Genomic DNA, 15,441 nt, shown 5'->3' on the forward strand with positions numbered 1-15,441 from the left:
TCTCTCTCTCTCTCTCTCTCTCTCTCTCTCTCTCTCTCTCTCTCTCACAAAGGGTGTGGAACACTCCATATACAGTCAGACTCAGTGGATATGCTGGAAGCTGCCTTTTTCACTCTTTTTATCTTTGCGACAAGGGATGGTTATCTGAGTAAAGAAAGGGAGGGATATTCTTGGAAATCAAAGTGATGTAAAAAACAAAAGACTCAAATTTTAGGAAAACTAATTTTCCTGCCCCTGCTTCAGAGCCTGCCTTAAATCCCACCTGCTCTAAGAAGTTTTCTCTGGTGATTCCAGTGCAGACTCTTCTCACCTTTACTGGGGTTCCTATTGCATTCATCATCTCTAACACTCCCCCAAATATAGGATCTTGTGACACATTCATCTAAAACCATCTCCTCCTCCTATTCCTAAGCTCCTGGACTCCGTGAAGGCAGTGACCTCTGTTCCGTTCCAAATTCTATCTTCCTCTAAAGACCCTCCCATAATACTCTCTCAGCACAGTCCCTTCCTCTGACTGGCTGGTTCCTCCAAACCTCCATTTTGAGGCCAAGTGCTCAGGACCACCATGTCTACAGATTCCTCTTCAGGCTCTAATCATGACTGGACATTTTCTCTACCATACCCTGGCGGTACTTTTCTCCTATTCTCCGTTCCCAAAACTTCCTTCTTATGTGCTGTTTTCTCCTATTAGAATGGAGATGTCTTGAGGCCAGGGACCATCTTTCTGTCTTGATTTGTATTGCAAATATCCTGGAACTTAGCACTTCATAAATGCCTGACTTGAGTTGACTCAGAGAACATTTCACCAAGGTCAGAGTTCATCACCAGAAATGGATATTTTTGTTTTTCTGCTGGCTATATACCAGGGAAGATACTGTCTCATTCCATTCATCTTACAACAAAGGCCAGAAAAAAAAAATTCGGATTTTTTTTCCTTGTAGTCTCCTACTGAGTTACCTTCCTTGTAGATCAGAATGATGAGTCTGGGAAGCATTATTTCCAAGGTTACCAAGTCAAAGAACCACAGCCAGCCCCCAAAACACATTTCCCTCAACCCCGCCTAGAACTCAGAACCTCAGCACAGAGAGCAGCCCACTGGACTTGCAATCAATGTGATCCGGTGTTTTGTTTGGGGGGGGGGGGGGGCAGACAGTAAGATCACATCAGTCAGCCTAAGTTAGGACAATCAGAACAGTCCATTCAATCATGCATAGACACTAAGGTGGTCTCTTATTGAAGTGAATATAAAATTGGCTTAAACGGTGGGGGGACGCGGGGGGAGTGACTCAGTTGGAGCCAGGCCTGAGGGAGGAGGCAGGGACACGCAGAAGACCTGAGACCTGCCTCCAGGACTCAAGCCTGTGGCACCATGAAGGCTGAGGTCAGGGCTGTGAGGGGGCAGCTGTTTCACTGCTAAGCCAGGCACTCTCCCTTTCTGGTCTTTACTCCTCAGACAGGACACTAAGCCGAGGAGTCCTCCCCAGCTGCCCTCAATGATCCAGACACACACTTACCTGGGGCACAGCTGTCCACGAGGGCTCCCAGCGCTTTGCCATCTTGCCAGTTCTGATTAAAGTTGGTGATGGGCAAATAAGGGATTTTGTTCTGAATCCAGCCCAGCAGTCTCTGCTTTGGAGTCTGTTTCTTTGCATCATCATCTCCTTCATCTTCCCACACAGGCATAGAAATGGAGTAGTGAAGAATGAGGGTCCATACCAGGCCCAGAATGAGCTTCAAGTTTCCATCAACGATAGCTTTGCTATCTGTGAAAGGCAGAAAGAAAGAGCAAGGGAGGCCTGAGTCCTTCATTCTTCAAAACAGATCCTTAAGAATTCCTACTAGTCCAAACTGGGCAGAACCTACTGGAATCCACCACGTTCCGCAAAGCTATGGCTGTATGAAGTATTGCTTAGGGACCGACCACATCCCATGCCATCTGTACCAGACAAAAGCGACATCTTTGTCTCCGAAAGAATCCCAAGAGCTTGAGAGGCCTGAGCTCATTCATTGCTCAACACAGATCCTTAAGAATTCCAACCAACCCAGCTGGGCAGAGTCTACTGGAATCCACCATATTCAACACAACTTTGACTTAATGAAAGAATCCCTAGGAGTAAACAACAATCCTCATACCAACTGGCATCAAAGGCAAAAGGAATCAATCAATAATTGTTAAGTGCCAACAGTGTAGCAAGCGCTGGAATATCCTTGTCTTCCAACTAGTCCAAAATGGACTCAAAAACTCGAGGAGAGCAGACTTAATACCAGGTGACTTGATATCATTTCAGTTAGGATTAAAGCAAACAGTAGCATTTCCAATGCAGTGGAAAGAAAGCTAGATTTGAAGTCAGAGGCCCCAGGGTTGGATTTCTCCTCGATGGCTTAGTAACCTGTGCGACGCTGGACAAATGCCCCAGTCCTGATCTCTTCGTTTAAAATGAAAGAATTGGACTGGCTGAATTTAGGTTCCTTCCAGCTCTGAATCTCTGTGCCTATGATCTCACCCAAACTGAAAATCTCAGATAATTTCTATATACATGGAAGGTCCCAGAGGGCATGTTTTCATTTATGTCTTAGTATTTCTGGCATCAAACATGGTGTCATGTCTTGGAGGAGTAGAATGCTTGAGAAACTGAAAAACTGCATTCTCAGCCAAAATATCAATGAAAGAGAAAGCAAATGATGAACTGAAACTTAGATTCCAATTCTAATTGTGCTAGTAACTCCAAATGAGCTTGGGAAAGTCACTTCTCCTCTTGTCTGTAAAATTATGGAACTGGACAGAGAGTCTAGAGTCTATACTTCCCTTAATAAAAGGATTTGTTCTGTAAAACTTGAACTCAGTCAAAAAACCGCACCCAAGGACCTAGAAGGCCTCAAAGCTGCCGGTTCCCCATCCCTGGTCTAGCCTCTAAGGTTCCCGCTCTAAAGATCTGACCATCCTAAGATGTGCACAAGACCTTTGTTCTTCCTTTGGGCCTCACTATATAATTTAGCTCTCATTTGAACAAGAACAGGAATTCTGGCAATCAACTACGTTCAAAGACTAGACCACACACAGAGCTGTAGCTGGCATTTCTGCTCCCACTGCCCCATGTCCAGGGCAACCAGTCACTAGGCGCATTCTAAAAGGGCTTAGTCAGTCCAGGATGGCACCCAACAGCCTCTACCTGCTCCTACAGAGTTGCACACTAAAAGGATTGTTTATCTGGACTACAGATGCTTAAAAGCATTTATGCAGCACCATGTGGCAGGCCCTGCCAGGCCCTGGGCAAAACACAGCAAAAACACAGTCCCTGCCCTCATGATAGAGTTTGCCAATTTTATTTTTCAACCTTCTAACCAATTAGCTGACAAAACAAAAGATTTCTGAAAATTTAGTAGTTTCCAAAGAGCACAATTAGCTAGAAAGTTTCTCCTTATGAACTTTTTGGGGGGTAAGAAAAGAGAGGGAGGGAAAAACAGAGTTCCCACCTTCAAATTCCCAGGTGTGGCACCTTCTTTGTGTGTGGGCCAACAGGAGAGAATGATCCAGTGACAGTAAAGTCTTTGCATATGCTTCAGTTCTAATAATAATCCCAGCTGATGTTTCTCTGCTGCTTTATTGAAAGCCTACAAGGCACTTCCCATCCAAGGTCTCACTTTACACATTCCCTGTCATCCAGGGGCTCAAGGGGGAGGGGAATGACTGTGTAAATACTGGTCCCCTCAGCAGTGCAGCCGGCTCTGCCCACCCCAGCCGGAGGAATGAAGCCCAAGGGATTACACTATACTTCCCCTTCCCTGCATTCCCAGTGAACTATACTCAGTTTCTTCAAATTAGAAACTTTTTTTTGAATGTGTTGTTGATTACCTGGGTGTTACTCTGTGTTAAGGAGTTAGAAATTCCAGGTTAAATTATTTTCCATTCCCCTTTGGCTTTTCCAAAAATGTTTAAGTCAGGAAATTAGATTCCTGATTTTTTTCTGGGTGGGATGGAGGAAGGGTAGATAGGTAGAGCAATGGAATCAGGAAGACCTGACTTCCAATTTGGCCTCAGAAACTTATTACCTGGGTGACCTTGAGCAAGTCATTTTACCCCGTTTGCCTCAGTTTCCTTATCTGTAATATGAGCTGGAGAAGGAAACGGCCAATCACTCCAGCATTTCTGCTAAGAAAACACCAAATGGAGTTAGGAAGAGTCAGATACAACTGAACAACATGGAGGAAGGGTGGTAAGCAAGGAGAAGAGGAAGTCTTGAAAGTCTCTACTAATTGCTTTTTTAAAGCATTTTTATGCAGTTGATAGGTAGACAGATCAGTGGATTTGGAGGCAGAGGCCTGAGTCTAAAACCAGATCCTATCACTTACTATTGTGAGACCCTGGGCAAGTCACTTAAACTCTCTCTGCCTCAAATTTCTTCATTTGCGAAAAGAGGAAATTGGACAAAGTGATCTCTGAGGTCTCTTCAGGCTCTAAATCTAATTATGTATTAGAGCGGGGCTGAATACATGTAAGACTCTGAGCTGGGGTGAGGAGGGGAGAAGGAAAAGAAGGGAATGGCAGAAAAAAGCAGGAGGGAATCCATGTACAATTTAGTTCCAAAACTAAGTCCTAAGTCAAGTATTTCTCAAAAGGAAATTTAAAAATTTCTAAGACATTGTATGTGCTTATTGACAAAAAGTGCTTTTAAAAAAATTGTGTAAGTATTGGTGATAAATGGTGGTGATATGTTGGTGATAAATCTTTAAATGCACACAGACACAGTTCATAGCACTGCATCTTGAAATACATGATATTCTGATATTCAGTATGTCTGTTTCAAGGTGGGAGTCCAAACTTGGAAATTATCCACAAGAGTTTCCTTGAAAGAAATGACACTGTCTCCACCCAATCCTGCACTAATGAATAGTTCTTTCATTTCAGTAGTAACTGGGACCTTTCAGGAGGTCTCTTTGCACATTCCTGGGGGCTCCTTAGCTCCCAGCTCATAGGATCAGGAAGCATCCCAGAGTCAGACCTCGAAGCCACCTCAGAGGTCCCTCATTTTCCAGATTCGAAATTGGAGGCTGGCCTAAGTTCACACAGGCAGAAACAGCAGAATTCCAAGGCATGCTCTCTGTTCCTAAATCTAAGCCACATTTCAGGTACCACCACCCTGATCTCCCATACCCCATAAGGATAGCCCCACAACAAGAACCTCCCTTATCTTAAAAATAAAGCATTTCACTATGCTCCTATCAAGGTTGGTTAATTACAGTAATAAGATTTTATAGACTCAAGTGGACTTAGTGATTTGTTTACCAAAGCTCGAGGGCAGACATGAAAGAGAAAGTGGGTTGTGAGAGGTTTTCAGTAGCCCCCATCCAGGGCCAAAGCACTGAAAGAAATTTAACTAAGCACCGGAGAGTCATTGACATTTCCATAAGGATTTGCAGATTTGATTACAATATATAATGAGGTCCTTCCAACAATCCCTGTGAGGGAAACTACACATCTTCTAAAGGACTCCCCTGTGGTTTTTTTTTCCCATAGTCCCCCACAGTTCTCCACACCAAACTGGATCACCACTGGCGTGCAAAGAGCTGCTGCCCAACATCTCCAAAGATCCCCAACTACTGACCTCACTAACACCAACAGGTTAATTAAGAGCAGCCATCGATCCAAGTTGGCCAAGCATTTCACAGATCTGATCTCACTTGAGCCTCAAGATAATCCTGCAAAGGAGACCTTGTAGGCATTATTATTCCCCATGTGAGAAACAAAGAAACACTCATGCATGGATTATGGAATTTGTACGTGGTCACAATGCTGGTAAGAGTTCAAGGTGGGCCTCCAACCCAGGTTTTCCTGATTCCAACACTCTTCCTACCATGCCATGCTTCCTTCCTTAGCAATCCAACTGGCTGGGAAAGCAAGGAACACCGCCATCTTGGGAGAATCCCAATGACAAGTAACCGAAGTTCAATGGAAAGCTATACGGCAATCATACATTCCTAAGAAGGCTTCCCTGAAGGATCACCGAAGACATGCAGGAACAGAACAGGAAGCGACTGGGCCGTGTAGTGAGGGCACTCAAAGACCAAAAGTCTGAATGTGATATAAGTGGTCTTAACTAGCCAGAGAACCGGAGGGTGCCCTCCCCCATGGGTTGCATGAATCTCCTGTAGAAGATTCATAGGGATACTGAGATGGCAATTACTCAGGATGACAAGCCATCAGTGAAGAGATTAACCTCCAGAAAAATGGCAGGTGCCAACAGGAACAAGTCAATTTCTATGTCTTTACCCCAATACTAGGCAAAATGGAATTACAAAGAAGAAACCTAGCTCTTCCTAGAATTCTCTTTTCAACAACATAATCCTGGCATATCTAAAGACAAGAATGTGGGTGTCTATATAGCATATACAGACACAGACATATGTGACTAGACATATATGCGTATATTTATTTATATATAAATTTCATCCATATACACATATATGTACATAACTAGAATTCAAGAATCCACAGGTCAGAGATTCAGAGCTTCAAGGGATCTGAGAAGATCATCTAGCCCAACTCCTTCATCCATATATTAAAGGACCTGTCCTGAGTGTGTATGCATCAAGCCCTGGGTTAGGCACTCATTTCACATGAGGAAACTGAAGGCCAAAAAAGTGAAATGACTTATAAGAGAGTTATAATTTGAACCCAGGTCCTGTGACTCAACATCTGTAGCACTTTCTACCCTCAGCTATTACTGATTAACTTGTGCTACAAATATATTCATAAATGACTACCAGAGAAACCACTACCTCCAGTATTTGGGATTCTTGCCCTACAAAATAAAGGCAACAGGTCATACCTTAGTCATATTTCACCTGTGGGAATCTAATGAAAACACAAATGGGAGTGACCACCACGAGGGGGGGACTGCAAAGCCACTTTAAGTCTACATTTTGGTAAGGGCAGAGTTAGTCCTTGTTTAAAACCATCATCTTCATTTCATGGATAATCCAATGAGTCATAATGAGTCATTGAGTTAGAAATGGAAGAACCATATGGTCCAACTTCCTCATTTTATAGAGGAAGAAATTAAAGACCAGAGAGACTGTGACTTTGCCAAGGTCATACACACAGTAAGGTAAGCCAGGTCCTTTGGCTCTGACTCCAGCTCTTTCCACTTTATCACCCAACCATAATAACTCTTCCCCAACTCAGCGAAGAAGTAGGGCTCATTTTGGAAAAAGTGGCATCCAAGTCAGGTCATACAGCTGCTAAACATAAGTCACTGATGTTGTTCCAAATCATAGCCTACCAACTTGAGGAGACCTGGAAAATTAATATCTCACCAAGAAGAACTCATCCAAATCTTTGGAGTAAAAGTCTAAATATGGTGTCTCTTCCAGTTCCTGGAGCTGTCTTAATCAAGTAGAAACATAACAGAGCAAGATTTTTAGCCTCTGATTATCTAACCCTTTAATTGAGTTTTAAGCTGAATGACTCAGTATTGAATTCTAATTCACATGTATAGACAATATTAAGAGAGAAAATTCCAGTATTTCATTTGATAGGTCTAAAGAGGATCTTAGTAAAACAAAAGAATCACAGACTAAGAGTTAGAAGAAACCTCAGAGATCATCTCAAAGGTTAACTTTGGGTCCCTAAACATTTTTTTAATATTTTGGTAATTATGTTTCCTTATGTTTGGTTTTTTCCCAGAAAGATGGGGTGCTTTTCCCAAGGTCATGCAGGTAAGATCAGCAGAGCCAGGATTTGAACTTGGGTCCTCTGACTCCAAATCCTTTTCCACAGACTTGCTGCCTTCCAACGCTGGTCAGAGTGTTTCTATTTTCAGTTTTCCATTCCTGCCACAAGACTGACAATACCGTTGTCCTATTACCACCCTCAGACTCTGCTAATAAGACCAAACAAAAACTTGATAAGGGGCTACTGCTTTTCATGGTCCCATTTCCCATGGCTACAAGGCAAGACTATAATCACAATGTGCAAATTAATGAGTGGGCTTGATGAGACTTGAAATTTGTCACTTCCCTGAGCCCAGCGATTTCCTGCTGGAATTGATACCAGGCCAAGTCATAACCACAGCCTTCAATACGCTCTCCTCTATTATCACGTAAGGTACCAACACTAGGCAGGACACCAAAGTTGTGCCCCCTGACTGGAGAATGGCTTGATCAATGATAGCATTCCATCACAGTGCCAGGAAGAACACGAGAAATGGCACCTCCACTTTTGGACATGGTTGGTTTGCTTTGCCCAACTACATGTACTTGTCACAAGGGCTTTGGTTTTTTTTTTCTTCCCAAAGGATGGAAGGGAGAAAGGGGAGAAAACAAGTTATATATGTTATTATTACAATCAATATTATTATTGATGGTGATAGCATTTATGTAGCGCCTTATGGTTTAAATTTCACGACAACACTTGGAATTAGGCACTATTATTGTCCTCATTTCACAGATGAAGACACTGAGGCTGAGAGAGGGCTAAGTGTTTTGCCCAGGGTAACACGGGATCCTAAACAGGATTTGAATTCTGGTCTTCCTGGTGTTCTCCACTATGCTGCTTTTTAATTGAGGAGGAAAATAACACAAAATATAATAAAGGTTATATTTTAAAAGGATGACAAATATAAAGGAAAGGAAAGGGTTAAGTGTAAGACCATATAGCAAGATAACAGGATCACAGATCTGGAGCCAGATGGGACAGACCTACATCAAAGTTCCTCTAGTCTAGCCTCTCATTTTTCCATGATTCAGCATCTACCATATGCACAGCACTGAAGATACAAAGACAAGATGCAAAATCTTCCTTACCTCAAGAAGCTTGCATTCAACTGGAGTGGGAGGATGGAGAAACATTTTCAAGGTATATTGGAAGAAGTAAATACTAACACAAGAGATATCAGAAAGGCTCTAAAAAGAATATGACGTGACCAGAACCTTCAATAAGGCTACAGATTCTTTTTTTTTTTTTTTGCTTTTTGGAGGGCAGTTGGGGTTAAGTGACTTGCCCAAGGTCACACGGCTAGGTTTTTGTGTTAAGTGTCTGAGGCCAGATTTGAACTCAGGTCTTCCTGACTCCAGGGCCAGCGCTCTATTCACTGCACCACCTAGCCGCCCTGTGGGCTGTAGATTCTAAGAGGGGAAGGGGCACCCAGAGAGGCAGATGTTCTTCTGGTGATCACCTTGCTCTCATCATGGTACTGGCCCATCTTTCTCCATCATACATGTCTTTGAGGACATCCTTAATACCACTTCTCCTAATTAATTCCTGTTCTGTAATAGGAGGTACTGAAGGCTGCTCACACCTACCTCCTGCCTCCTCACTGCCCTTTGGATGATCTCAACATCAATTCTTGACATGACTCACAGCAGTACAGCATCATGGGAAGACTGTTCATGTTTCAAAGACAGGTCTTTGTTTTAGGGCAAAATTGGGGTCATTAAAAGAGCTCTGTCATTCCCAAACAATCCAGTCCACTCTCCTCATCCTGTTCAGATCTGAGCCAAAATCCTTGCCCATCTGTAGTGTTTGTCTGACTGAGGAATAAGCCCTCTAAGCTGTCCACCCAATTATATATGGCCTCTGGACAATAGGCATTAGTCATCTATTTCATTTGACCTACCTATTCATGCAGGAAAAATATGCCTTTTACACGTACTAAGTTTGTAGCAATAAAATCCAAACCTAAGAAGCCAAAGAAACTTAGTAACCCTAGGTAACCAAAGTTATCCAAAGGCTAGTGGATACGTTGGTGTCAGAGTGTTTTAATGGTTTAGGAAAATCACAAAGAAACCAAGTTGCGTCAATAACATTTACCAGGACTTTGGAACCAATTGGTCCATCAACCAGCATTTATTAAACCATATAATTACGTGCCAAATCCTGTGTAAAGTGCTGGAAATATAAAGAAAGGCAAAAACAGAGTCTGTGCCCCCAAGGAGATCATTTTTTATGGGGGGGGGGGGTCGGGGGATGCTATGCATCTATACTTATAAGATATACTCAGAGGAGAAAGGAACTTCAAGATACTTAACCATCAATAAATAGGCTTACCACCGCCTTCAGTGGAGAATTATGGAAACAAGAAGGAAAAGCGAAAGTGTGGTTGCCACCCATTCCAAAACTCCATGTAAGAAGACCCCTCTGTATCACAGATTCCCTCTTGATAACAGCAGCACTACTACTATCATTAAAAACTAACAAAGTAGAACAGAAACATGAGAAGACTTGCATGAATTGATGCAAAGCAGAAGAAAGCAGAATCTAAAGAAAGATACACATTATGAGTGCAACAATGCAACAACAGACAAGGAAACAGGCTTCCTTTCTTTCAGGAGAAGGGAGGCAGACTGTCATTTACTGCCGCTTATCCATAAGTTTTAATTAACTGTTTGAAAACATTAACTTATTTTCTTTCCTTTAAAATTCTTAAATAAAACTTTTTTTAAAATGAATAAAAATTAAAGGACAAAAGAGCTACTATGAATTCAGTAACATAAGTGAATTTGTATTTTATTCATCACAACAGCATCAACATACATCTAAAAAGCCGTAAAGCATATGGGAGACATTATTTATTCAGTTGACAGATGGCTTATGTTCACACCAAGTCATTTTATGAAACACACCCACAGATCTGTGGCCATACTGCCATGGCCTGCAGGCTGACAGCCCCCAGACTCGGGCATCACCAACTTAATTGACAAAACCCTCAAGCACCAAGTTTATAATGCCATAGCTTGTCATGCTTGACTTCCCTGGGTGTTACCCTAACCAGCATTTATGAAAGGGCAAGTGTCCCAAAATAGAATTTTCCTCTGAAGTTTCTGATGGAAAACTGCACAGTGTTTATTCACTAGAAAGCTCTGATTGCTGGGTCCCAAAAAGGGGTTAGAAAAACTAGTATTTAATGAAATCCAAGGGCTAGCTTGCTAACACACACCACTTCTCAACTCAACTTACCACGGTCAGCAGCCTAGAGTTAGGATTTAGAGTTTAGGATCTAAATATAATAACTTCCTTGATACATACACAAGTACATACACACACATACATACATACATACATACATGTGTGTATTTATATTTATTTTATGTATATGTATATATACACACTTATATTTACATTTTAAAGTATCATGAAGGCCTCAAGGTGGAAGGGCCTCAAAAATGAACCCGTCCAACCATCTCATTTTACAGATGAGGAAACTGAGGCCCAGAGAGATTAAGTAACTGACTCCTATCCTCGATCCCATGAATAAAAACCAAGGGCCCCAAGGGTCCCAATGCCCTGTTAGGTCAAACCTGGAAAGCAGCCTTCAGTTGGCAGGAAGTCAATTAAATGCACTTCCCAGATGTCTCTAATTTGACTGCACTAAAATCACACTGATAGGAATCATGGGAGAAACCAATCCTAAGTGGCCATTTGGAAAATGATAAGCTCCACACGTTTTAGGTCCTTCTCAACCTCCATGGCCAACATCATGGTCGATATTGAGTCCTGCCAAGTATCACTAAACAGCTCAGATATTTGTGCTGCCATCCAGGTTGCACAGACCAGTCAGGTGATGAGGCTGGTAGCCACACGAATGGGGAAGATGAAGGGAAACTGGCCACAATCAAGTTCGCTCAGGACAAACTTGTCTAAGGTGACAGAAACAGTGTAATGGAGACAGCCTTGGGTAATGGATGTATTTGAAACCAGAACAACCACCATGTGATGTTACCTAAAGACTAAAGACGTCCACTGGTATTCCGAATCATCCCAGGCAGAAACTCTAGCCAACGAACCTTAAGAAATCCTAAAGCCAGACCAGACACAGAACAGAGCGTTTTCAGTGCCCACAACTGGCCCAGACAATAGCTGCTGGAGGTCAGGGTTCTTCGGGCCCTGCAGGCAGCTAATGCTGCTCAGCCAGTCCCAGTGGTCAGCTGGATCTGTCTTGGTCTGAGAGGGAACTGCCTCGTTACCTGAAAGCCATTTCCCTTCCTTCTGAAATAAAGCTGGCTAGCATTCCCTACAGAAGCCAAGAGGAAGACAAACCTAGTCCCAGGAAAACTTGGACTCAGATGGTTTAATCGTCCCTTCTCAAAGCAGCAGGGGAGATGTTAGAAGATGTCAGAGGGATGGAGACCGGGCATAGGGCTCTGCTAGATTTCCCAAATGTCTTAACCCTTTAAGAACTGCCCAAGGATGAGGAGTTATTTAGGCTGACATAGCTATAACTACACAGACATATACAGAACTCTGATAGATGTAATGGCCAACTGTGATATCAGAGAATTGACAGAGAAACATACTTCCCACTTCTCAGGGGTAGCAATGGACGACGGGTACAGAATGAGGTATAGCTTTTCAGATGCAGCCAAGGGGCTGATGTTTTGTTTGATTTGTGTATTTGGTGATTGGAAGAGTTGGGGGGAAGAATACTTGAAAAGTAGAAAGAATCTTACAAATAAACAGATAGATAGGTGTATATGTGTGTGCATGTATGTGTATATGTGTGTGCCCCTACATATAAATGTGTGTATGTATATACAAATAGATATATTTATGTCTGTAGTATAGGTATATATGTAAATATGTATTGTGCATTTGTGTGTATATAAATATACGTATGTATGCATAAATTTGTGTGTATATATAAATGTTTATGTGTATATAAATTTAAGTGTGTTGTATGTGTGTATAATGTACGAGTACATGTAGGCACATATATGTGTGTGTTACATATATGTTGTTTTATGTGTTTATAAATATAACTGTGTTTATGTGTGCACATGTCTACTGACTAAACAACTCATACTGGATTATTTGGTGCCTACCCCAAGAGTGGGCAAGAAAAGAAAATGGGATCTACATTTCCTAGCCTATTTTTTTTCCACTTACCCTAGCTCAGTCTGTTTCCTCATCTGTAAAATGGGCTTAATCATGGTAAGTTTAATAACCTACCTCAGAGGTGGTTGAGGGGATCAATTAAAATTGTATAAATAAAGTGCTCCGTGGACCTTAAGGCACTATGTTGATGTTAGTGATGATTGATCTCTAGTATTATAGAGTTATAACCAGGTCTTTTCACTGCAGCTGCTAAGGGACAAACACCAAGGTGAGGCCTTTAGATGAAATCCAAAAAGTCAGCTGGTAACCAAGTTCCTTAGGACTTGACTGAAGCCAAGCCAAAAGCTAGTCATCATCTCCCAGGCCGCCAGGCTCGGGACAGCCCATAAGACAGGCACGTTCTCACTCCCACATGAGCAAATGAAGGCTCTCCCCTTCCCAGGTCTGAGTCACTTCCCACTGTTCAAATAAGTCTGAAAGAGGGAACTATCCCTTAGAAAAAGCTTACAAGGGAAAAAGCCAGATACTCCAGCATCACAAAGGATGGGAGGGTTCGATGAGGCCTCTTGACCTCCTTTGAAATCAGTGGTCCTGTGAGAAAGGTGCTGGATTTCATATCAGAGGTCCTGGATTCAAATGCCACCACAATTACCCGAAAGCCGCTTTGATGTGCGTGCTGGCTTCCTCTGTTCCATCAAACAGAACAGAACAGAAGACAAGGAGAAAATACCATAATATGCTGGAGTTCACGCATGACACTGGACTTCTCAATTTACCTCTCTGGGACTGTTTCCTTAGCTGTAAAATGAGCTCGTTAGGCCAGATAACGAAGGTCCCTCCATCATCCTCAGAACCTATAAATAGAGTCGATCAACTCTCCCTACCATCAAAACCTTTCAACTGAGCAACCCACTGACATCCCACAAGGATGAGACCTGTGATTTCACTGGCAGGATAAAGAAACTCTCAGGTGAGGAAACTCCCACAGGTCAGTAAAATACAGTCCTGGAGAACTGCCCAGAGCGGAGACTTCAAATTCCTTCCCAGTGGGGCTAGAACCACATTAAAATAATAACTGAAAAATGTTCTGTAAATGTTTAACTACAATGCAACATAGATAATGTTGATTTGTGGTTTTCTAAGTCAATATGTGATCTACAGGGATCTGATTCTATTTGAGTTGGACCCAGAACACTGAGAACTGAAATGATTTGTCTAGGGTCACACAGTCAGTATGTGTCAAAGAGGCGGAATTTGAACCCAGGATTTCCTGGCCAGCTCTCTATCTCTGCTACCTACTCTAAGACACAGTCAAAGAAAGTGAGTCAAAGAGAAAAACCACAAATTAAGACTAACTTGAAGTTTCTGAATGTGTAATGGAAACCTGGACATAGGAAACTTGACTCTGACGTCTAATGGCCCAAGTGACCTTAAGAAGTCACTTAGGGGCGGCCAGATGGCTCAGCGAGTAAGAGCACAAGCCCCAGAGTCGGGATGACCAGGGATCGAATCCGGGCTCAGATACTTAGCACCCACCCAGAAACACCTGGCCGTGTAACCTTGAGCAAGTTACCTTATTGCTTTAAAAAAAAAAAAAAGTCACAACCTCTGTGAGACTCAGTTCTTTCATTGGTAAAAGGGGCTAAAAATGCCCATACTACCTACCTCCAGAGGGCTGCTAGGATGACCAATTAAAATAATGCTGAAAGTGCTTTGGAGAGTAGAGAATACAACAGAGAAGATGGCAGACCAGTGAAGTGGCCAAGGTGCTGGGCTCCATCCACTGTTGCAGAGGGGCCCACCGTGGGGATGTGCATTGCTCACTGATGAGAGTTCACCCAGCATAGGCCCCTTCAAACCCACATTCAGGTCACCCTCTGCCGTCCATGCCCCTAGAACACCTCCCCCTCCATGCCCTCTCCCAGATGGTCTCCCCTAACAAATGTAAGCTCTTTGAGAATAGGAACCATCTTGCTTTTTGTCTCTGTATCATCAGCAGCTAAGCATAATGTCTGCTACAGCATAAGCATTTAATAAATCCTTTTTTAAATTCATTCTTTCATCCAACTGTGTTTTAAAGATTACGTCCAACTCACTAGGTTGTAACGGGATGCACGGTATCGTGGGCTCAGATTTAGAGCCAGAGAGGGCCTCAAAGGTCATCCCAAAAAACATGCTCATTTTACTCATGGTAAAGCTGAGGCCACAATGTAGTGACAGGCGGGATTTTATCTAAAGTCCTCTGACTGTAAAGTGAAGAGAGACCGAGGCAAAAAGGAAGGGGATGGGGAAGGAGAAGGGGAGAGAGGGGGAGAATGAACTAGCTCTTAATTACTGAGACAAATCATTCTGAATAAAAGTATGGGCCAGTAAAGAGAGAAATGGGACACTCGACTGTTAATAATCACTTTCAGATATACAAAGGCTGTGTGTCCCTGGCTAGGTCATTTAACTTCTCCATGGTCTAGGAAATTCTCAAAGACTGTGTTTCAGAGAAAGTAGATGTCTCACTCTCATTGGGGAGTTCCCTGTACTAGGGAAACTAAGGTCCAACCTCTGTCCAGATCTTACACAAGTGTGTGTATGTGTGTGTGTGTGTGTGTGTGTGTGTG

The 15,441-nt window shown here is 42.6% G+C and overlaps 1 protein-coding gene across 6 annotated transcripts in view; it reads right to left on the reverse strand.

The window, feature by feature from the left end:
• FLNB (filamin B) overlaps positions 1-15,441 on the reverse strand; it is a 159,128-nt gene that overhangs the window by 98,408 nt on the left and 45,279 nt on the right. For all 6 annotated transcript variants that reach the window (XM_069084257.1, XM_069084259.1, XM_069084258.1 and 3 more), the window contains exon 2: positions 1,515-1,763. In XM_069084257.1, the coding sequence (XP_068940358.1) occupies positions 1,515-1,763 (249 nt within the window). The remainder of the gene's footprint in view (positions 1-1,514; positions 1,764-15,441) is intronic.

The sequence above is a fragment of the Petaurus breviceps genome, unplaced genomic scaffold, assembly GCF_028583685.1.
Source record: "Petaurus breviceps papuanus isolate PSGF00001 unplaced genomic scaffold, PetGlider_PUasm1.0 174, whole genome shotgun sequence".
NCBI lineage: Eukaryota > Metazoa > Chordata > Mammalia > Diprotodontia > Petauridae > Petaurus > Petaurus breviceps.